Source organism: Corvus hawaiiensis, chromosome 7, assembly GCF_020740725.1.
Source record: "Corvus hawaiiensis isolate bCorHaw1 chromosome 7, bCorHaw1.pri.cur, whole genome shotgun sequence".
NCBI lineage: Eukaryota > Metazoa > Chordata > Aves > Passeriformes > Corvidae > Corvus > Corvus hawaiiensis.
The window spans coordinates 20,225,173-20,247,753 of record NC_063219.1 but is presented as its reverse complement, the minus strand read 5'-3'; the positions used below and the strand labels follow the sequence as shown (position 1 = coordinate 20,247,753).

The 22,581-nt window shown below is 40.4% G+C and overlaps 2 protein-coding genes and 1 long non-coding RNA gene across 4 annotated transcripts in view; 1 reads left to right on the top strand and 2 right to left on the bottom strand.

The window, feature by feature from the left end:
- TLK1 (tousled like kinase 1) overlaps nucleotides 1-2,431 on the bottom strand; it is a 68,769-nt gene extending 66,338 nt beyond the window's left edge. Inside the window, exon 1 of one of the 2 annotated variants that reach the window (XM_048309215.1) lies at nucleotides 2,319-2,431. Coding sequence is in view for 1 of the 2 variants with exons in the window: in XM_048309214.1 (XP_048165171.1) it covers nucleotides 1,589-1,736 (148 nt within the window). In the remaining variant the exon portion in view is untranslated. Of the gene's footprint in view, nucleotides 1-1,588; nucleotides 1,871-2,318 lie in introns of those variants that run through there. The other variant, XM_048309214.1, reaches the window with a different exon arrangement.
- A 147-nt stretch (nucleotides 2,432-2,578) lies between these two features.
- LOC125329015 lies at nucleotides 2,579-4,723 on the top strand. Its single transcript, XR_007205010.1, has 2 exons — nucleotides 2,579-3,446; nucleotides 3,571-4,723. It is a non-coding gene; the product is annotated as an uncharacterized LOC125329015 (long non-coding RNA).
- Nucleotides 4,724-7,374: 2,651 nt separating this feature from the next.
- METTL8 (methyltransferase 8, methylcytidine) overlaps nucleotides 7,375-22,581 on the bottom strand; it is a 46,785-nt gene continuing 31,578 nt past the window's right edge. Inside the window, exon 14 of the transcript XR_007205007.1 lies at nucleotides 7,375-14,041. The gene's annotated coding sequence lies outside the window, so the exon portion shown is untranslated. The remainder of the gene's footprint in view (nucleotides 14,042-22,581) is intronic.

The window sequence follows — 22,581 nt, the reverse complement described above, 5'->3', positions numbered from 1 at the left end:
AATAAAGATACATAATTTATGCTGCAATAATAATTTCAAGCTTGTATAGCAGGTATTTGAAATACACCCAAAAATATCCTACATATAGATATTACATGCATGCATATTCATAACAAGAGTTGCAACACTGAAGAAACCTACTCTCAGTAAACTTAAAACTACGAATTTGGCTGGTGATTGTCATTTTTCTAACAGCTTTGGCTTCCCAGAGAAGATGAGCACAAAATGCCTGCCACTTTACTCAGCATCTTTAACATGTACTGTAATTCCTTCCCAGGTATTTTCTAGAGCATTTCACGTCCATCTACCTGCAGGAGCGTGTGCAAAAGTGACACAGAGTGATACAAGTCTGACAACTACTGGTGTGGAAAATGGAGAAACTGGACTGTGTTATACATTTTCAGGATGTCGAATCCCTGTTACCAAGCCCCTAACATTGCTTATCAACCAAAAAAAAAAAAAAAAAACCAAAAAAACAAACAAAAAAAAAAAAAAACAAAACCAAACCAAGAAAACCCAAAAAGCAAGCAAGCAACTACAGGAAGACCTAAAAAACAAAGAGTCCCCATCTTGGCAACTATTTCTATTTTAAGTTAGCAAGTTTCCTGCTTGGGCGATGACGTTTTGCAGATGCTACAAGAAATGCTACGTAGTATTCATTAAACTGGGGCAAATCAATTAAAATTATACAACTGCTCGGTATGCAAGTATCTGTGCATAAAAGTTCTCCTCCGCCACTAACCGGCGTTCAGCAAGTTGTTATTTTAGCTAAAAGCGCCGAGCAACTCACTTGCTGTATAACTGCTACATCTTGTGGCAACACATTTCAACACAAGGAGGAAAAGCAGACAATACCCGAAAGGGAACAGCAGGGACTTGTTTGCTCATAACCTTCATACAGATATTCCCTGCAAACACCCACAACACCCTGCTGTCGCTGTCGGTGTAACACAAGAGGGGAGGAGCAGGGGAGGGAGGAGAAAAATATTATCATCGAAGGCGTGATGGAGGACAGGAGAAAGTTGCAGTCATTCCGTGGCGGCCGCAAGGCGCCCTGTCACTTCTGGCCGCAAAACCGGCCGCCCCCGAGGGCGCTTTCCCCACGGGGACGAACCTCCGGTGTCGGCCCCTCTCCTTCCCACCTCCATGATGCCAAAAGTGCCCAACTCCCTCCAGCAACAGCGGCTGCATCCTCCAGCGCAACACTTCTACTTAGCCGCTGACGGAGGGGAGCCTATTTCGGGGAGGACGCAGCGAGGGGCCGCCCGAGGAGACGCGAGCGGCTGCGGCAGGCGGACGGCCCGGGGACGGAGGGAGCACGGCGGGTCCCCCTCCGCGGCCCGGAGCGGGGGGAACAACGAGGCGCCGCCGCACTGACGAGCGGGCGGGGGCGGCGGGGCCCCTCTCGCCCAGCGCCCGAGGCTCCGCTCACCGCCACCGGGCCCAGCGCTGACCCCGCGCCGCCGCCGGGGGCACCGGCCTCTCCCGCCACCGCTCCCCGGCAGCCCGGGACCGGCCTCCGGCGGCGGCGGTTGGGCCCCTCCCCAAGGGCCGGGCCCCCCGCGCAGCCCCGCGGCGCGCTGGTTACCTTCCTTGGGCGACTTGCCGAGCGGCGCGCCGTGCAGCTGGGAGGCCGCCGCCGCCGCGGAGCAGCCCTGCAGGCTCGGTGGGGACGTGGAGAGCCGGGACCAAGATGGCGGCCCCTCCAAACTTCCACTGCTACTTTGGACACTCATCAAGCTACTTTCCTGGAGCCCGGCAGCCGCCGGGGGCGGCGGGGAAGGCGGCGCGGCGGGGGGACACCCAGCGCCGCGCTCATGGCCGGGGGGCCGGCCCGACACCGGCGCGGGGAGGCTGCCGGCAGGGAGCGAGCTCCGGAGGCAGGCGGGGCGCGGGAGAGACGGGGCGCGGGGCCAGCGCAACCTGCCCGCACCTCTGCACTGCGTCGCCGCCGCCGAGCAGCCGCCTGTGTCTGAGGCCAACCTTCCCCGCTGCCGCCGCCGCTGCCGCCGGGGAGGGGAGGGGAGGGCGCAGGCGGGGAGGGGTCATGCGCAAACACGATCGCGAGCCGAGCGAGCGCCGCGCTCCGCCGGCGCCCAGCCGAGCCCCGCCGAGCCGGAGCCGCCCAGGGGCGGCCAGCGGGAGCGGCGCCAGCCGCGCACGCACCTGCCCCCAGCCCCACCGCGCCGCGCGGCCCGAGGGCGCCGGCCGCTCCCGCCTCCTGCCCCGGGCTGGCCCGCAGCCGCCCGCCGGCTGACCTCCCTACCCGTGCACGCCCGTCCCGCGGCGCTGCCTCCCGCCCTTGCCCAAGCGCGCACCTTCCGCGCCGCGGGCGGCCCTCCGTTGGCCGCCCCGGCCCAGCCGGAGGGGGCTCCCCTGAGGCCGCGGCGCTCCCCTCCGTCCCGGTTTCCTCGGCGGCACGGTCCGCCCGTGCCCCCGCACCGACCGCCGCGCCTTCCCCCGCGCCCCGCCGCCACGGCCATGGTGGTGTCGGGGCGGGGCGGCGGGGGCGGGAGCGGCGGCGGAGACGGAGACGGTACGCGCGGCTGCAGCGGCCGGGGCCGGAGCCGCGCCGCCCGGCACCTCCCCGGCGTGCGGCCGCGCGGGGCGAGCCCAGCCCGCTGCTGCAGGAATGCGGGCGGCAGCGGTGGGGCTGAGCGGGCTCTTCCCGGCGCGGTCCAGGTGAACCTTGTTTTGGCAGCATCTCCGGGCGCTCTGGGGCGCCTGCTGCTTCTCAGTGTTCTTCTTTTCCCGGACAGGACTGTGTGGCAGCAGAGACTCGGGGCTACTCGGGAGAAGCTGATGCCCCAAGGGAGAAGGCTTTGGCCGCCAGTCGCAACCTGCTTCGCTGCGGAGCGGGAGCTCCCATCGGATGAACTGGAAGTCGAGCAGTAGCCATGTACCAGGCCCACCACCTCACCCGCTTCAACCACCAGGCTGGGGTTCCCAGCTGGGCACCAACGCCGACCTGGCAAATTTCTAAATTGCCTTGAGTTTAGAGACTAAAGTGCAAACTTAGCCGAATTTTTCAGTTTTTCCTTCTTTAAAATTAACATAATCATGACTGGGAATGTGAGATATATGGAAAGTCATTCAAAGCCTTTTAATTTACCAATGCAACTTAAGGATAACGATGACTTTGATTACTTAACAAAAAATCACGGGTTGCAGATATATTGCATTTTGTGTATATGAAGAATATATTCACCACTCAGGCATGGCGCTTATTTTGTGGTTGCAGTGTGGAGACATCCTGGCCATCTACTAACCTACTTTCCCCTCTATTTGAGAATGACAGGAATAGATTACTAATGTTGGATTGCAGCTCTGCACAACTCACATATTACTAATTCTGTCTCTTCCTTTTAAAGTGACATCTGTCAAATTATCTAAGATCTTCACCTCCCACAAGTATACAGCATAGCTGCAAATTTCCTTGCAATTTGGTATTAACTTAAAGTAAAAATTAGTATGTTTACTTGCTAAACAAGTCTGTTCCAGGACATATATTTAGTAACAGCTGTACTTTTTTTTTCTTTTTTCTTTTTTCTTTTTTCTTTTTTTTTTCAGAGAGAAGTGATCTGATATTTCAACAAGGACTTGCTTCTAAGGACTTGATCCTAAAGACTTCTCTGACTTTACCTAAGCAAGTTACATCAGGAAATTTCCAGTACTGGGGCATGAAGTAAAATAGTGCTAGTTCACTCTGACTGCAATATTAATACTTAGCAGCTGGCATAGAATATTCTTGCCAGGTTAAAACTAAAAAGTATTCGTAATTCCACAATCCATATGATAGCATAAGTGAACATGCACCTCGTTTCCTGTTGAATATATCCTGCTGCAGCATGCTGCTTTTAAAATCTGCCAAGTAAAAAGTAGTAAGTGAAAGAAATTGTCTCTTTGTTTATAGCCCTTTGCATCCACTTAATACTAACCCCTGCTATCCTTACAAAACCATACATAAGCAAGCATTCTTTCTGCCAGTTTTGCTTAGAAACTGTTGCCTACAAATCATTCCACTGACATAGTTGAGACTTCTTGTTTAAATAAATCATTACTTGCTTTGATTAGAGGAACGGGACACAATGAAGAAGATCCCATTTATTACTTCTATCAGACATGCAGTTTAACTATTGTAAAAACGCTGAAGTGTCTTTTTTTTGTCTATTTTCAAACATTAACACTATGAAAAATAATCAGATCTTTGCCATCTCATAATGTGACAACACCTCATTGAGGGACCAGGAGTAAGTGGGCATGTACTGCAGAACTTCCCAGCAGAGCACACAGTAGCTGCTGAAAAATATGGGTTGAGTCTGCATTTTGTAGCATAGCAGAGCTGTATCTCTTGGTTTCATGAGCTGTTGATGTAGAGACTGAAAGCAGAGTGTGAACTATATAGGTCATCTCCAGATGAGACAAACCTATATAACTTCAAGAATACATGGAGCTGGGTATATTTCCCATCTTTAGTTTACAGAAAACCTACTTTCTTCTTAGTGAGTTAGACCTGACACTGATTTTAATGTACCCCTTTATTTGTAAAGCCACATTGCTTCAGTGTTACCAATTTAATAGTACCATGGCAGGAGAGAACACCTTCGTTAGTACCTTTCAGAAATTTCAAATTTCAAAATACTTATCAAATAACATTGTAAATGTACATAATGCTTTTCCTTGAATTTCCTGTCTTTATTTTGCAATAAAACTTTATGATCCAGTGGCCAGAGAGATGGTCTTTCTCTCACAGTCGTGAGCAGTCAGCATCACCTGCCCAAAATGTTAAAAACTAAATCCAACTCAAATAGTACTGAGTATTACTCTTTTTCAAAAATATAATAAATATTAAATCTTTCCTTCTAGTTTTTAGGAACAGGATAGCCAACTATCAAGGTTTCTTATGTGAACACTGCATGCCATCAACATCAGGCATAACTTCAGATAGTAGATACACAGAAATCAACTTTCAGTGGGATTGTACCGGATGACAATGAATAAGGTGCCACACACCTACCTACATGGGAAAATTTGATTCCAGGTGAAGCCCCAGACAATTCGTTTAGTTTTGCTAATTCCTAAGGAAGAGGACCTCAAAATTCAGATCAGAACAGAGAGGAGTGAAAAGCCTGTGTGCTGTTTTTCTCATGTGTCAAATGAAAATTAGCAAGGTTTATCACAGTAGTAACTCTCTCATTGAGGATGGTTGAAGAACAGAAAAGCATAAGGAATTTTACTTATTCCAAAGATAAAAAAGCAACAAAAATCCTGAAAAACCTGAAAACGGTAAGAGCTTTCAACTTTGTCACTGGAATTATCTGTGCAAGAAAATTTTATCACAGTAAGTTCCCAATCTCTAGGAAGTAAGAGAAGTTAACTGGCAGATAGCAAAGGAAGGTACTTAAAGAAAAGTATTAACGGTCTGAATAGCGACAATAAGGAAGACTACAGCAGGAGTGAGTTTTTGAGACATCTACATTGCATCTATAAAGATTACTGTGCACTCAGGTCAAATGTCAATTAAAAATTTTTCACATACATCCTTTAGAGAACAAAGAGACATAATTTCAAACATGACACATAAAATCCAGAGTTTATCCCAGATGTTCTCAAGGAAGAATATGCTATGATTGTGGGACCAGTTACAGAGACATGGCAGTTTCTTCCCTATTCTGAGACCTTCACCTTCACTGTTCACAGGCACCAAATACAGTTTGGTGTCTTCATGAAAGATATGTATCTAATAATATCAAATAATACATGCTCTTAATAACTGCATATATCTTACTTCTCTTTTTCCCACCAAAGTCAATTTGCTATTAGCTGGCTTAGGTTTCATGCAAGCAGCAGATACTGCAATACCAAGGCGTAGCAACTGACCACACCAGGTAACTGATTATATGAATAATGTATGTTTACAAATAGGTTCCAAATAAGACCGTTTTAAAATTAAATCAGTAATTAGAAGGAAGGCCTCAAATTCACGAGATTATTGGAAGAAGTAGAGATAGAAGAGGAACTTGATTTAGCAGGCTGGTACTTTTAGGAATGAAAGTCAAGAGTTATGAGAAATTACAATATCCTTGGAAAAGTAGTAAACTATATGCTTCCAAACTGAAATCAGTCTCTATCAGCTACAAATCAGGGAAACGTTAGGACTCAGATAGCATTAGGGTCTTTACTTCTGATGCTTTTGGCATCTATTTTGCCTATAACTTTCTTCCATCATCTTGGACTTGGCGCAAGACAGTAGAGCAACCAAGACTTAGTATCCTTTGGTTTATCCCCTCAATTATTTGTAATGCCAGTGAAACAGAAGTTTCAAATTCTTTGTTAGTTCCCTGTCAGCCTGGCACTGGGTAATAGACCCGTACTGGTATTTCTTAAAGCATAAGCTATTACAGTATGCCTCACTGTATATTTGCCAATATTTATCAATTTTATACATAAAAATATGTATCCACATGTATTCACCTATCCCATATGTAGAAAGACCTACACACATCCTATAACTATGCCAACACCAGCAGCCAATCTGATTTAACTAGCATAGTAGAAAAATAATCTTACAACTAAATAGACACACTGGTGCAGCAGCTTGTGTAGAAAATGCCTAAATTATTTCATCATCAAAATTATGTATTTATGACATTTCTAGGTTAGATGTAATGTAATATGCTGTGAAAACATAATAGAAAAAAGTACTGTCTTCTGTCTTGGTGAATGCTGGAAGTTTGTAGCTCAAACACTCTGTCCTTCCTTCTCCTAACACAGCTGAGCACATGTATGGACCCTCCCTGTATCAGACCAACAAGCTCCTGGCCAGTCTGGGTTGGAATAATGACTAGTATCTCCCAGTCTGTGTTCTGTAGGTCAGAAGACTCAGAATGCAGTTTTGGCACAAGGTAAAATGCCATGTGACTGTGACAGCAAGTGTATTGCTGTGATAGAACGCTGTCTCCGATTGGAACAGCTTCTGCACCTGTTTCTCACAAAGCATTTCTATTTATGAGCAAATAGAAATGTTGCAATTGTACTGACATTAATTTTAAAGTTTAGTTAAAGTTTTCTGAAACTGGTTTAGTGCAATAACACTTTTATAGGAAAACGTGATTTTGATCTCCATTAAATCAATTTTGAGGCTCACTGAATTAGAGCTGTCTCCTTGAGCCACATACTGCACTACATGCTTTATAATGTTTTTAATATTGGTATTAATATTGCTGGCAACTCTGAGTTGAAAGGTAACAAAACCTTACATAAATAATATACAAGAGTATCTTCCCTACCAGCATATCAAGATGCAGAGAGGCTAAAAGGAAAACAATGTTATCACATTAAGCTTACATTTAAGAAATAGACACAAACACTATGTAAACACAAATCTATTTTTATAATCTATGTGATTGTCATAAACAGCATTTATTATACCTTTAATATCATCACCATTAGTCTGATCCAGTGATCCACCTCTGCTGTAATGATTTTTGCTCCAAATCTCCATGAAGCCCGCAAACAGCTTCCTGTCAAACCAAACACAAAAATTTAATGGAATTTGTGGGGGGGTTTTGCCATAGAAATGTTCCTTTTGACTTCAACTCTAGCTACTTTGATTGTTAGCTACATTCTAGTCAGAATCAAGGAGAGTTTTACAATCTTCTTGTTTAAGTCATTTTAATAAAAAATAATTTGGTTTTAAATGTTCCCCAATGAAGAAATAAAAGAAATCATCTTGATGGATGCTACACTCACTTTTTTTCCCCACCTGTCTGTTTTCATTTTATTATATTACTTTTCTTCCCATGTCCCTTGCAATCTACTTGTCTGCTCTTCCCTGCAATTTTTCCTACACTCAGACTATTCCTTTTACAATGCTGCTCTCAGGTAAACAGGCCCCTCTTATCTGTCAGGCTTCCTCTCCATGTTTTTTTAAGCTCATGCTTTTCCACACATCTTTCATAGTTCTGTCTCACTCTTTACACCTTATATCTTCTTTCCTGAAGTATCTGTCTTGCCTGGAGCTTATTTTGTTGCCTTTGATTTTAAGCCATGAGAGGCAGACAGTGTTTGCAGAGAGCCATGCCTGTATGTGGTTTCCAATAGCAATAGGGCGTGTCTTGATGTTTTTTTCAGGCAAGAGTCTTACCAGTTTAAGGGGTTCAGGGTTTTTTGTAATTGTTGAATAAGGCCTTCTTTGTTTGGCCACAAAACATCAACATTAAGCCTGGAAGATGATTAAATATTATATACTAAAATAACAGTATTCTAATTACAAATTCTCTGCCTCTGTTCCCTTCCAGCTCTAGGTGAGCTGGTCTGCTGCATCATTCTGCAATGCCCCCTGTGCTGGGAATAGGGGAGCTGCTTTTCTCCAACTGTTCTGACAGCCACTCAGTTCAGTGTCCTATCCCTTGTTCTGTCCAAGCATAGATCCAAAAAAAGATAACAGCCCCATAGTCAGCAGATTTGGAGCAACCTTTCTTTCAGAGTACTGAGATTTCAGACAGTTGAGGGGATAAGAGAGAAAAGGCTATTTTGCATAGTTAGCTCATCAGTTAATACTTCCTAATGAGAAAAAGGTGGAAGATATAAACATGAAACTGATCACAAAACAATAAAATTAATGATGCCAAAGAAAGCATAGAGTGACAGAAAGAGTATGGGCTACCAAAAGTGGATTTTTCTTGGCTTACGGATTGAATGGGTGGGTAGATCTTTCGGAAGAAATTAATAAGGAAATAGAGCATAGGAGATACATCAGTTACTGAAAGAAGTGTATTAAAGGCACAAGAGCAGACTACCCTGATGTAAAGTAAGCACTGAAAGAGAGCAGCGAGGCTTCATCAGGAGCTATTTGGTTAACTAAAAAACAGGAAGCAATCATGCAAAAGAGTGAAAACGAGAACCAATGACTAAAAATGGGTTTAAAGGAATAGTAAACTCACACAAGGAACAAATGGTGAAGGCTAAGAGGATAAATGAGTTAATCTAGGAAAGGACCTAAAAGCCAATAAAAGGTTACACACACACAAACTAAGGGAGACAAAGAAAAGTTCAAATCCAGTATCTAAGTAAAAGATAGCAAATAATGTGACACAGAGAAGACGTATATTCAGTGCTCTTATTTGCCTAATGTGTCTACAAAATATCTTAGTGTCAGACATGCAAAGCAAATAATTTTAAGAAATGTCTAAGACACATGGACCAGAAAAGGGAAGGAATGTGTTAAGCAATATTAAGGAATGCCAGTTTCCAATCCTGCTGACTTAAACATGTAGTTCAGAAAGCAGTGGATAAAGCCAGCATCCCTGTAGCCCTGTGTCTCCTGTTTGCATTAGCCCAGAGGAAAAAGTATGACTGAAGTTTATAGCTGAAATATTCATAACATTCTTCTGTGAGTTTTCCAATGCCTGATATCAGGGTTTCATTTACACTGAATTCCTTGTTGCCATGGAAAACTCTCTATTTACCTGCTTATTTTCACAAAATCTGTAGAAATGTGGTATCTCTGAGATCACAACTACTCAGTCCCGTTCAGTTGGAGAGTGAGCAACAAGTTCAAAAGGCATGGTGTGTTCTGACTGGTCATATGTGGGATCATATAAACTGTGTGTCCACAGGAAAATGTGCTAAAAATTACCCTGGAGCACTTAAAAGATAAAATAATCTCTGTATGATGATTCTGGGATGGGAGCAGGGGAGGGTGTTGTGGAGAGGGTTTTGTTTTGGTTTGGGTTTTTTTGAAAATTCATGAAGTGCAAGGGAGGTCCTAGAAGACTAGAAACGATGAAAATAATGCCTGTCTTAGGAAAAAAAATTGCATTGGCCTAACTTTCATAAATAACCATGCATCTCTGAGAGCTACTGTCAGAGGTTATTAGGCAGTTAGTGTACAGGCATGAAGATAACAATATGATAGAAAACAATTATGTAGTAAGATTTTAAAATGTAATCTTAGAATCATTACTGTGTCAAACCTCTCCAATTTCCTTCTTAGAAAGGGCAGCAGGCCTATTGAACAAGAAGGAAGCAGTAAATGGGGTATCTGTACTTTAAAAAAGCCTTTAGTTAGTCCTCTCTAATTTTGCCTGCAATACAAAAAATGGTGTAGACAAATTCAAGTAATTGTTGATACACAAGTTATGAAGTATTTCTCCCAAAGAGTATTTATTTAATGGTTCCCTGACAGAGTAGGGTAGAATGGCAGCAACATCCTTCAGGGACTTCTCATCCGTCCTATGCTCTTCAATTTTTCATTGAACAGTTTGGAAAACAGGAAAGGGAGTAAACTTGTATCATTTGCAAAAAGTCTGGAAGGGGGTTGCAAACACAGGAAAGCAGATCAGAATGCAAAATATTTAGATTATGTGAGAAACAGTACAACTGCAATAAACTCATACTAGACAGAGGGAAATTGACAAAAATAAAACACAGTATATTAATATAACCTGAGGATGCTTTAACAAGGCAACAGGATTGCAAAGAAGGCTAGGAAGGTTCAAGTGGATTTCAAACTAAATATGAGTCAGCATGATGATGTTGCAGAAAGGCATTTCACATTCCAAGATGTAGTAGGAAGTGTGCAGCATGTGAGATGCAGGACCTAATTATCTTGCAATCTTCAGTGCTGCTGAGGTCTCAGCTGGAGCATTCTGTGCAATTTTGGGCAATGCACTCCAAGAACAATTTCAACAATTTGGATGAAGTTGAAATGAAATCAACAAGAATGATATTTTGAGAATATGACTTACAAGGAAAGGTTGAAGAAATGAGGCTTGGCTTTCTCAGAAAAAGAAGACTGGGAGGAAAATGCATAAAAGGTTGCATACAGAAAGTCATGGTCAACAGATCTTTGTACACACCTGAATTAAAACAAGTAATTGCTTAATTTGCATCGGAGTAGACTAGATGTAAAAAATGAAACTACAGCAAAAAAAATCCTTTCAACCTAAAGTCTAAATTAGATGGAATAAATTTATGAGGTTGTGGAATCCCCTTCATTTGTGGTTTTTAACAGCAGCCTATACAAACATCTGTCAGGGATGACCTAGTTACCCACTTCCTGCCACAACAGGGATGGACTGGACCTCCTTTTTTTTTCCCCCCCATAATGATTTCATGACTGGAGAACCTGTTTCATTTAACTTGGCTGCTACAGATTAAGCAGTACAACTGTTACAACTGGGGACCCAAGGCCTTAGTAAAGTATAGCAAACCTCCACATAAAATAAAAAATCATTCAGAAAAAAACCCCAAAAAAACAAACTAGCTTTAACATTTTTTAAACATACATGTATCAAAGAGTTATTCTTTATTAATTACATTATTTGTTAAAATACAGTTCTATTGTCCAAAACATACCTTTTACAACCATTAAGAAGTCAAACTGAGATTTTGAATTCCTTTAAAATAACCAGGCTACTAAAAGTTATTATGATGTTAATTCGTGGTGTCGTTATTTAAAGTGAAGAAATATCAATGATTTTCATCAAGAAAGAGAAGTGATACATGAAATACAGAAAAACAGCTCATAGGAGAACTGTCAATGAAGCTCTGTCAGCACCTCGGGGATATGATGGTATTATAAACATAACCACACAGGAGCTTTTCTCCTGTACTTAAGATGCTGTCATCAGAAACCTGTGTTTACCCTCGGTAGCTTTAGGTATCACTGTTACTGATACTTAGATAATATCAAGCTATGCACATGCATAGAGGCACAGAGTGTCAAGGTATAGTTACAATTGATCTCGTGACACTTCCATCCTGAGAACTAATGTGATCCCTTTTAAAGAAACCAAAATATCATTTATGTTGAAGTCTTCATGACTACTGTTAAACTTTTAGATTATTTCTAAGAGTCAATTTTAAAAACTACATATTTGTTTTTCCATTTTTTGTATCTACCAAGAAGGCCTCTTCCAATTTTCTAAGCATGAAAAAAATTTTGTTCCAGAATAACATTTTAAATTCTTTAAAATTACTTGCCTAAAACTCTAAAATGGTTATATTTTCAGACCAAGCTTGTCGTTTACAAAATGTACGTAGCATAAGAAGCTTTCAATTTGTTTTAAACCCACCAACCAAGAAAAGAATCCAGCTCCTACTACTGGCCTGCAGTGGGATGAAAGGAAACAAGTCAGTAAACCACAGACATCTGGTTCAAAATATGGATGTGTGGCCAAAGGCTTTAGCAGGCCTAGATTACCAAGATCCCCATCAACCTTTCCAAAATATGTGAATTGTTAGAACTACGCTAAATGTTAATTGATCCAAGATCAATGTAATTCTCTTCCATTTGGCTCTCCCATTTCTGTAGAGAGTGTGTTTAATTCTTTGTGTATTTCCCAGACTCTGCTAGGTGAAAAACAACTGTGAAAGAATTCACTAAAGTAGCAAGACAAAAAGGCAAAATGCTATTGCTTCATTTTGTGTATAACATTCATAAGGCAACTGAGGAGATTAGCTTTAATTTCCAATCTTAACACACAATTGCATGCTGGATTTTTACAATGCAAAAATGTGCACATTCAGGATATTGCAGGAACACTGACACACCAATGACTTCTCCATTTTCTGGATTGGATTTTTGATTGTCCTGCATGCCAAAATGTAGGGTTTTCTCCCCCTTCCCAACCTGGTTTAAAGCACAAAGAAAAGATATGAACTACATAATGTAAGAATTAGCATAACTGTTCAGGAAGTACTGAGAAGAAAGTACAATAGTTGTGCCTGTAAAATAAGTTCTTATGCATGTAGAAAATCAAATGTATACAGCTGTGCAGTTTCTACCTACAAAGTAAAAGCCTGTGCTTATAAATTTATGTTTTTGTGGCTGCAATGTATGTAGAATTGCTTCTTTTTACACCAGCTTCAAGTGAAATTGAATTTTAGGCCCTCCCGTTTTTCCACCAATCTGGTATAATTCTGCATATAGAATGAATGGCATAATAAGGGAATTTGTTTGGATCTCATCTCTTTTTTTCACCAAATTGTATTCCTAGACTGTTCGCAGCAGCTGTTCATCTAATTCATCAGCAAGAACCATATTCAACAAGATTATACTGCTTTCATTTGTCCCCTTCAGAGAAGCAGAGGAAGAGCAGAAAAGTAGGAGAGGTAAGAATGCAGTAAGTGAGCCTATAGGAAAACACAAAATTCCCAGAGTCCTGCAACTCAGTTAAACCCTAGCTATAGGCAAAACACCACAAACTGCCCTTTGATGTGTTAATTGAAATTTAGCTTTCCACACAGTCCCATTTTCTTCTCAGCACAAGGGACACTAGCTGCTCTTGAGAAAGAAAAAAATTAAATGCCTGTCATATAGTTTTTCCTTGCTTACTTCAAGAACAAAGGGTTAAGACAGGCATTGAAAAAGCATCCAAGAGATTAGATAAACAAATAAAAAAAGCTTATGTACATGTGTATGTGTGCATGATGATAAGACAATTCCTATACATATTTCCTTCTCCCCTTGCTGCAACACCGACAAAAGACAGTGTCAAGCCTGTTAGGCCTCCTCCCTTTCTCTTCTGCTACAGCTTTCAGTCGGCACAATGCTTATTAGTACCATAAGAAACAGGGATTTTGCAGTTCAAATGAATCACATGTTCTGGGCTGTAATCAATGGCTAAATTAAAAAAAGGAAAGGTCATAAGCTAAGGACTGAAACTGCAAACAAACCCAGAAAGGAACAGCAGATGTTAAACATGCCACAATATGTAGAGATGACATTAACTCTTACCTGCATCATATCAAAGAAGCTCAAAGATCAAACCAGACACATTCATCTCTTGCTTGTAATTTGCTCTATGGCAGTCCAGCAGTGTTTCACACAAGTATTAACAATCACCAAAAGTACAGATGGGAAAGAATTCTGCATGTCCTTCAGCCAATGCAGGATTTTTCATTTTGTATTTTTCTTTTCTTGGTTCAGCATCAAGCACCGGAGATTTTTAGTGGTGGATCTGCAGCCCAGTAGCTCTCAGTACACTGGAGTATTCTTCATTATGGTCTGGCAATGTTAGCTTTGCTGATTTTTCTAGAAGGCACAAGATTTTTTTTTGCTACACTCTCTCATCAGCCTTCTAATTCTCCAATAAGTACTAAAAGGGTTTATAATTCTTGCCAATTTTAGTAGGAAGCAGTTACTGTCCACTAATAATAAATATTTATATTTGCAAAGTTGTTTTTTCTGTTATGTTACATCTTGACCCATAGCTGTTCATTTCACAAACAATCCCAATTTGTTGCATATTTGTAAAAGTCAGTATCAGTATGCAGATACTGTAGCATATTTTGAGGATGTCCTGTTGCTGTCTGGATTCCTGTGCAATTTATATCCTCCATTATGATCTTATTTTGAGATATCTTATATTTCCCAGCTATGTTATATTTCAATCCCCCTTTTTTAGATTGTCTCCTATTTGTTGGCCCTGTGCTGGTAATGCTAACTGAATGCTTTCAGTCTGGTCTGACAGATGTATGCCAGGATGAATCTACTGTCATAGTTCATACATTAGAGAAAAAAAAACAAAACTGCATTGTCTGCAGCATTGATTAAGGGACAGCTGGAATTCCTAAGGCATTTCAGAGCACACTGCTAAAGATATTACCTGTCAAAATAGGAAAATTTAATCTATTGCACACAGAATAAAAAGCCAAGTTCTGGACATATTCAGCACACAGCCTGAAACATACTAGCATGAAATGAGGCAATGGAGTGGTGTCACTGTGCCAAGCTGAGTATCTCAGGATGTTGACATCTAATACCACAATGCAGAACTTTGCCCAGTCTTGAGTAAAACTTTCAGTACTTTCAGACAGTAAAAGGACTCTATCCCCGCATGCTACTGCTCTGTTTCCTTCTGGTTTGATATAAATAATTCTTTTTCACTTTATTTTTTGGAAATTATTCAATGAAATCCTTTTCTTGCCTTCTCAAGCTCACTCTGTCATATACATACATTTCTTCAAGCATTTCCTATTTGCAATCAAGAGACTTGAAGTTTCTCAGGGAGGATCATTGCAAAGAAATTCCAGGGCCATCTTTAGTATGAGTCTTGGTTTGTCTTTTATAGAGACAGAAAAATTCCCTAACAAAGACTACAGCCACTGCTGAGTTTAAAGCTACAAGGCACCACTTGGTCTGAGAGTCAGCCAATTTTAAGTGTGCAAACAAATACAGGCAGGGATAAATTGAATGATATCTCAGAGCCTCCTTAATTTGGAAGAGGATATTACACAATGCACTGAAACATCCATAATGGCTCTATTCCTGCATATATGTATAAGCTCAGCAGAAGGTGATCTCCATTGCTCTGGCAGGAGGCACTCAGACACTATTCAGAGAAAGAGCAAGTGTTTCCATGTCATTAATCAAGCTGGTAACTAACATTAATACACTGATTGACAGGATGCTCACAGCAGCTATTATTGGCTATGGATGTCATTCAGTGTTACCTTCTTCCCATCATGTTGCATTGATGATGTGCTGGCAGAGGCTGTATTTTATACATTAGCTTTCCTAGGAAAGCCCAGCTGCACCATAGGAGTAAAACTGTGATCATCCCGAAGTCAGGAGCAAATCTCTCATTAGAATCATAGGCCTTTAACAAGTTCCAACTTTTAACCTAGCATTAGAAAAAGGGCTAGAATTTCACAGTAGCAGTTATTGTATGGAGAGATATACTAATCCTTTATTTCTTATCTTTCTCTCTCAGGAAAACTTATTTTCACTTTTGAAAAAATCTTTTATAAGACTCAATACTGACACATAAATAAGGATGTCTATCAGACTTGACCACTAAAAGACAATGCATCTCATCATCTGCTTTCCAAAGATAGATTCACCATTCACATTCATCTGTCATAGAAACAACAGTGAAAGCAATGCCTGTCTCAGATGAAGGGATTCAGTCAACGTTTAAGGGTCCTAGGGAGGCAAAGAAAACAGTTTGCTATCAGATTACTTGTCATGCATGTGCTTAATAAAGCTTACAGACCTCAGGAAGAGCCAAAATACTTCTTTCATTGCCAAGAAAACTTTACCTTAAGCCACTAAAATCAGTCATAAGACTCATACAGACAACTTTGTACACAATTTGCATTTTTTTCCATGGAAAGTCCCACCCAATTTTCCTATCAGACAATTCCACTTCAGGTAGTAAGGGCAAGTGCCTAATAACATACAGGGCTCTTTTAGCTGCTTGCACGCTAACAACCAGTATAATTGTGCCTAGCTTTTCATTTCCAATGGAGACTACCTGCTTCCCATCATAATGGTCCTTCATTAGAGGACCTATTCCATCATGATTTATATGATATCTACGCAAGTTCCCAACAGGAGTTGTACTTTGAATAATAAAGGTAACTTCTTTGTTCCATACAGATTTTGTGCCAGTTCTATCTCCTTTTCACTTATTCTAGTCACTATTTTGATCTTCTTTTTGATGACAGTACCACAGTACACTCATAAATTCATATGCCAAGTTATTAAAAAGTTTTAAAAAATCCAAAGAAGTTATGAAGTACGCTGTAAAACTTGTTCCAAATTGAGGTTTTAGATCCTTATGGATAAAGGATAATAGATGGTCAATTGCACATACTTATTTATTTTACAACAGCATTTAGAGGCAAACAAAATAGCAGCAAGACATTTCTGCACATTAGTTTCTTTTTCCCATTCTATTTTTTGTGTATTTCTATAGTTTCCTGATCACACCTCAGGCATGCATAAAGCAACACAATTGCTATCTATGTAGTTCTATGATTCTGATTCTATGTGGACATGGGAAGAAGCAAGTCAACTTGCTTTGTTTTGGAACTTTTATTTTGCTTTACACACACATGCACACAAATATGGATACTTATGTTCCTTATTGGTAGTTTCTGAGACAGAGGTAAATTGTTTCCAAAGAAAACTGTCATGGTCAAGCTTTGCTCTTACTGAGGAAGGATCCATTGTTCTAGATGACCTATGTTTTATTTCTGAGCTTTAGTAGATCTCTTAAGTACGCCAAATCTCATTCTTGGAGTGCCTAGAGAAAATAGAGCAGAATACTGATACCAATTTATTATTCTTTGAACAGGTAGAGCAAAGAACAGAAGACAGATGGGCTGTATCCTCCATCTCTGAGAATACACAGCACTCCTCTGTCTTAGCTGCAAGTCTTAGGTGCCAAACTTACTGCTGTGCATGCTACCATATCACTCTCACTCTAACCCAACCATGAGCAAGCAATGAGTTAACAATGAGTGAGATGAGATGATTATTCACCAGGATGGGATAATTTCTCATACAGCTTCATAACCAATTACAGCTTAGCAGCTGTACTGAACTCAAGGATTGCAGCCATGCCATGCCTTTTTTTGCTGATGGGACACATACAAAATATCCAGGTTGTCTGAGAAGCCTTTGTTTATATACAGCTTTAGTCAACCTTTATTATGGTGGTTATCTTATCCATGGATCTTGTTATTTGGTCCTGATGTTTAGCAATGGCAAACTGTTTACTGGATAGTTTCTTGCCGTGGGATTCAACAATATGAAAGCAAAGATTACATAGGGATTTTTTTTAAAAAAGTTATGATTCCTCTTTTATAGAAGCTTTCACTTTTCAGTACTCTCATTCCAAACTCTAGCCCTTCTACCTTCATGTGGTAAAGGGTAAGAGTAACCTTTTTGACAAGGAATGGTGCAGAGAAGTGAAAGAAAAAAATCCATCTGGGGACCAGGGCACCAATAACTGAGGCTAGCACACATTCAGAATAACTCAGGACATCCCAGACTCCAGGTGAAAGAGCAATTGCACTGTTACTGCTAAGTTCCCCTAAACAGAGTGTGAGTGCAATGCCACAAAGATACTAGCTTTTTCTTGCTTTTTAGGGTCAGAACCAAACTATCACCCTGCGTTAATACAAAGAAGTACTTATTGCTAGGAATAAACTCAAAAATGCTATTTACAATCTGATGTGACTAATGCTGGGTATCTTAGATAGAATATGAAATACCTAATCCCCATTACCAGTTTGGGTATTTTTCCACAAAGCACTTCCTGAGTGCAATTCTCTAATTAGATTCCTGTCTGATTTCAAGATGATTTTGCTTTTGCATAAAAATCACAAACAAATTCCGAAATATTACAAGTCTCAGGCACCTTGTTAAATATACTACCTTGTCCATAAAGACTGTACAAGATACCTGAGAGATCTACACACAAATGCTGAAACAGAAGGAGACTGAAATAAGTGTATTACTAAGAAGTTCCACATACAAGGCAAGATTTCTCTTATACTTCTAATACAGTCTTTTGTGTAACCCCCAAGGCAAAGCTTCTTATAACCACTGTCTGCAGGAAAAATTTACTGTCAACATATACTGCATACTAAAGGAACAAAATTACCTCGGTCCACATTCACACCAACCCCACAGCTCCTTAAGATAATAATTTTCAAAATATTTTTCTTCAGTAAAATAAGCATTGTTTCAAGTTTCTTTATGGCAGACCAGTAGAATCAAAATGAAGGCAGACTTGCTCACCACTCAAAGCACTTGCCTTCTTTTTAATTCCTCACAGGAATGAAAAGTATATTCAGCTTTTCCTCCTTCAGCACCACACTCTGCCCTTGTAGATTACTGAAACATGAATTTGTGAAGGCTGTTTCAAGTAGAAGGATGTTCCTATGTATAGGAATAATGTTAATTCCTGTTAATTCCAACAATCCAAGTGAGATTGTTGTTAAAGCTGCTTCTAAAGGACCAAGAGAATTTGTGCCACTCAGTTCAATGGCTTTCTTCACCTCTATTAGACTAAACATAAATGTAATATAGCCAAGCCAGATTCCAAAGGTTAGTCTTTCATTTAGGCAAAATACTGGAGATGCAAAACCTGTGTAGCATTTACAGGAATCTAGCACGGATTCAATAAACCAATTGAACACGAAAGGAACATCCTTTCTAAATGCAAATTGTTCAGGTGCAATTTGAGTTCCTTAAAGGTTACTCTTCAGTTCTCTCTCCCTGTCTAATAAATGAGAATGCAGAATACCTTAGTTTCCTTTTAAAAAATTTTTCATATTAAGTCATTCTGCTGCTTCTGTTATGGGCCTTTTCTGTATGGGACTGCTTCTGTTTTGTGACTGCTGAACACCAGTATCAGTATTTTTTTAAAGCACTTCTTAGAAAAACTTAAAAACTAATTTAAAAAACAGGTCTGACAACACAGCAATGTACAGATATACTCAAATTGCAGCATTTTTTCTTTCCTTTTCATTTTGGGAAAAGATTCTACATTTTTCTATCTGGAAGTATAAAATCAAAAATATCAAGAACATCCCAGAACAACTCTTGATATTACACTCATCAAAGTGTCAACAGATCCCTGAATAGGTATGCAAAGTAGTTCTAGATCTGACTATGAAATTTCTTTACGATGAGAGCTTGTCTGAAGTGAACTCTGTGGTGGAACTTTTACTTGGTTCCTGAGGGTCAGAACAATATTTGTTGTATCAAATTTGAGGCAGAGTCACCCTAGGAATCACATGAAAGAAAACATGTCATATTATACTGTAAGTGTCATACTAGAAGTGTTCTCACAAGAGGGACAATATTTGTGTATAATGATAGTCACGGGCCAATAAGCTGCTGTGGGCCCTTTGTGGCAAGGCACATTCATTTGAGAAATTCACAAGTGTATTTTCTACGCCCAACTTGCTTTTTTTTATTTTTTTAATTTAATTTCACCACAAGTCATATGGCAGCATTGTCAGAATTAACAGGGATGAGTGAAACTGGAGAAAGAAGCACGAGCAGTTTTGTAGATACAGTAAATATTTTGCATTTTCCATGCAAAATGGAAATTTTTTCACATAAGATTCAAATGAGACATAATATCTGGTCACACAATGTTAAGAGTTTCAGCTGGAATTGTGGCTATATTTTAGACAATCAATAATTCATTCCATATCTCTGTCTCATCTCACCTGTATTCTGTATTTTTTCAATTGTATCAACGCCTCATCTGTTATATATTAATGGTAGCACGCAAAAAATCACTAGTATTTCAAATGTTGTAGGTAGAAAATAGACAAGTAACAGCAAAAAGTGAAATTATGAAAAAGAGATGTATCATGGTTTTCAGTCTGTGGAAAGACAGCACCCAAAATAATTATAATAAAAACCAGTAATTAAGTCCCAAATTAATACCTTCAGCATATCATGCATAATTGAAAGAAGGATTCAATGTTCCCCAAAGAACATGTTAGGAAGTGGGTTGGATAATAAACATTTCCTGATTTTTCTACTATTGGAAAAATCAATTTGGACTTTTGTGGTTTCTTTATATCTACCACAGGCAGCAGAAATACACTTGCAGGTCACATCTTAGGCATTTATCTTCTGGAGTCCAGAGACCTTGACTCCACCTACATGCTGCTGAGAAACTCCATGAGAGCAACAGACAAGATGTTTATGGCTAGGGCCAGACCTTGTAGCACAAGTGTTAGAAGAGTCCTCTGCCCTAGTTCAATCAAAAAGAGATTCTTCTCATCATGCTGCTATAATATTGTCAAGAAACCGCCTTTTTTTGTAAAATCATCTGTCCTAGTCTTACACCAGCTGGAAGGAAACTGATAAAATTCAACTATTTTCAAATTTTAATGAGCTCCTAATTTGTTGTGGCTTTAAAACTCACACATGGCCGACTCATTTTTAAAACCTCAAACTTTGCATGTTTCAAGTTCTCACAGAAAATGAGGGCACAGCCTCATTTTGAAGCTCACATCTTACAGTAAGGTAACGGTTGTTTTTTTGACGGATGAATCAGCTGCACATGAATTGCCACTGTACAAAAGCACTGCATGTTGGATGCGATGGCCAGAGCTTTGTCACTTAACACAGCTACAGGTTTTTTACATCCTGTTAAAGAGTTCCATTCCCAGCTATTTCACCTACAAAAAATGGCTCTTGAAACATACTGTGCATACTCAGGATGAAAGTTTGACACAAGGTTTAAAGAAAAAAAGTATTTTTCCTCAAAACAGTCTTTCCTCTGCTGCCATCCACTTATTAGATATTCTTGCCTTAATTCAGAGTTACAAGGAGTTTTACCTACTTGACTGTAAGCAATCTAAATAATGAAGCATGTGCTTTACTCAAAGCAGAGCCAGGCACTGGAGTGCCCCTGGGCCATACCTGGCCTGCCAGAACAACACCCATGGGACCTCACAGCTTGTTCAAGAACTCGCTTTCCTGGAAGACCTTGGTAGCTGGATGGGGAGATGGCACCTGTGCTGCACATGCTCTGCAGAGAGCAGAGATTTGTGCAGAGAGAGCCAGGGGTGAGTCAGTGGCTGAGGTCTGCCCTGCCAGAGGCGCGACGCCGCTGCTGGCAGTGTACGTGCTTAGCCAAACTGACATTATTGCTGACCAGGCAAGATTTCTCCCTCCCTGCCCCACATTTTCAGGTGGCAAAGCATTCAGCAAGTGCCTCTTCAGCTAGGATCTATGCAGGAGGCACAAATTGCTGTCAAAATAAAACACTGAACCACCAGTGTAAAACCTTGCTTTAACAAGAATGAGGTCCTACTATATAATACTGAATTATAAAAATTCGTCTTAAGTGAAAGTGAAAATGCCTGTTCTGATTCTGTCACAGCACTTTGAATATCAAAGGTCCTACTTTAGCAAAGTTTCCATACAAATAAAAAAACCAAGTGTGCAGAACTTCATCAGAAATAAAAAACTCCATACCAACCTATGTACTAATGTTAGTATAGTACAGCAACTGCAAAGGTGATGCTAGTATAAATCTCTGATAATATTATTCATCGAACTGACAATTTTCAGGCAGACCCCCACAAACTCACACTCTTTATTCCCTGAACACAATAGCTAAAACCCAATCAAAGAGGCAAAATTCACCCCTTCTAAGGCTTAACCTAAGCTTCCTTCCTTAATTTAGGTTGCTGTTATGTTCCCTCCCCCGAAGTCTACTTGTTCCACCTCCTCTGCATATAGCAAAGATACACAAGCTTTTATGAGAGGGTTCTGATGATTATCAAAGACTGAAACTCGTTGTTCTTCTATATTTCTTTTAATAATTTTTAAATTTTAATTAATTTTTTGTCATGGAAACCACAGTTTTTCAGGAGTATGTGTAATACAAGCACAGCTTTGGTTCTGATACAAGCCTATTAAGAATGAAATCATTCATGTCACCAAAGCTGCATACGAGTGTCCACTGTTCCCAGATTAGGGCTTTAAATGTTCACCTCTATATTTAGAAACCAAAAACCAAATAGCCAGCTTTCCTGATGACTCAGCATCCATACTGACTGCAGAAGAATGTGGATCCCCAGCAGGCCCCTTGCATAAAAGTGCCTAAAAAGTCCAACATGAAAGTTATGGCTTGTATACTTTTGCAGATTAAGACTAGAAAGACCCTTATTAGCTTTTCTTTAACTTCTCATTCCATACTACCATTTGTTTTAGGAAAAACTTCTAAGCAAACAATCTTTCTCTCTTACCTTACGTTAAATACCTATTTAAAGAATTCCTTTTTTCTCATGCCTGGACCTTTC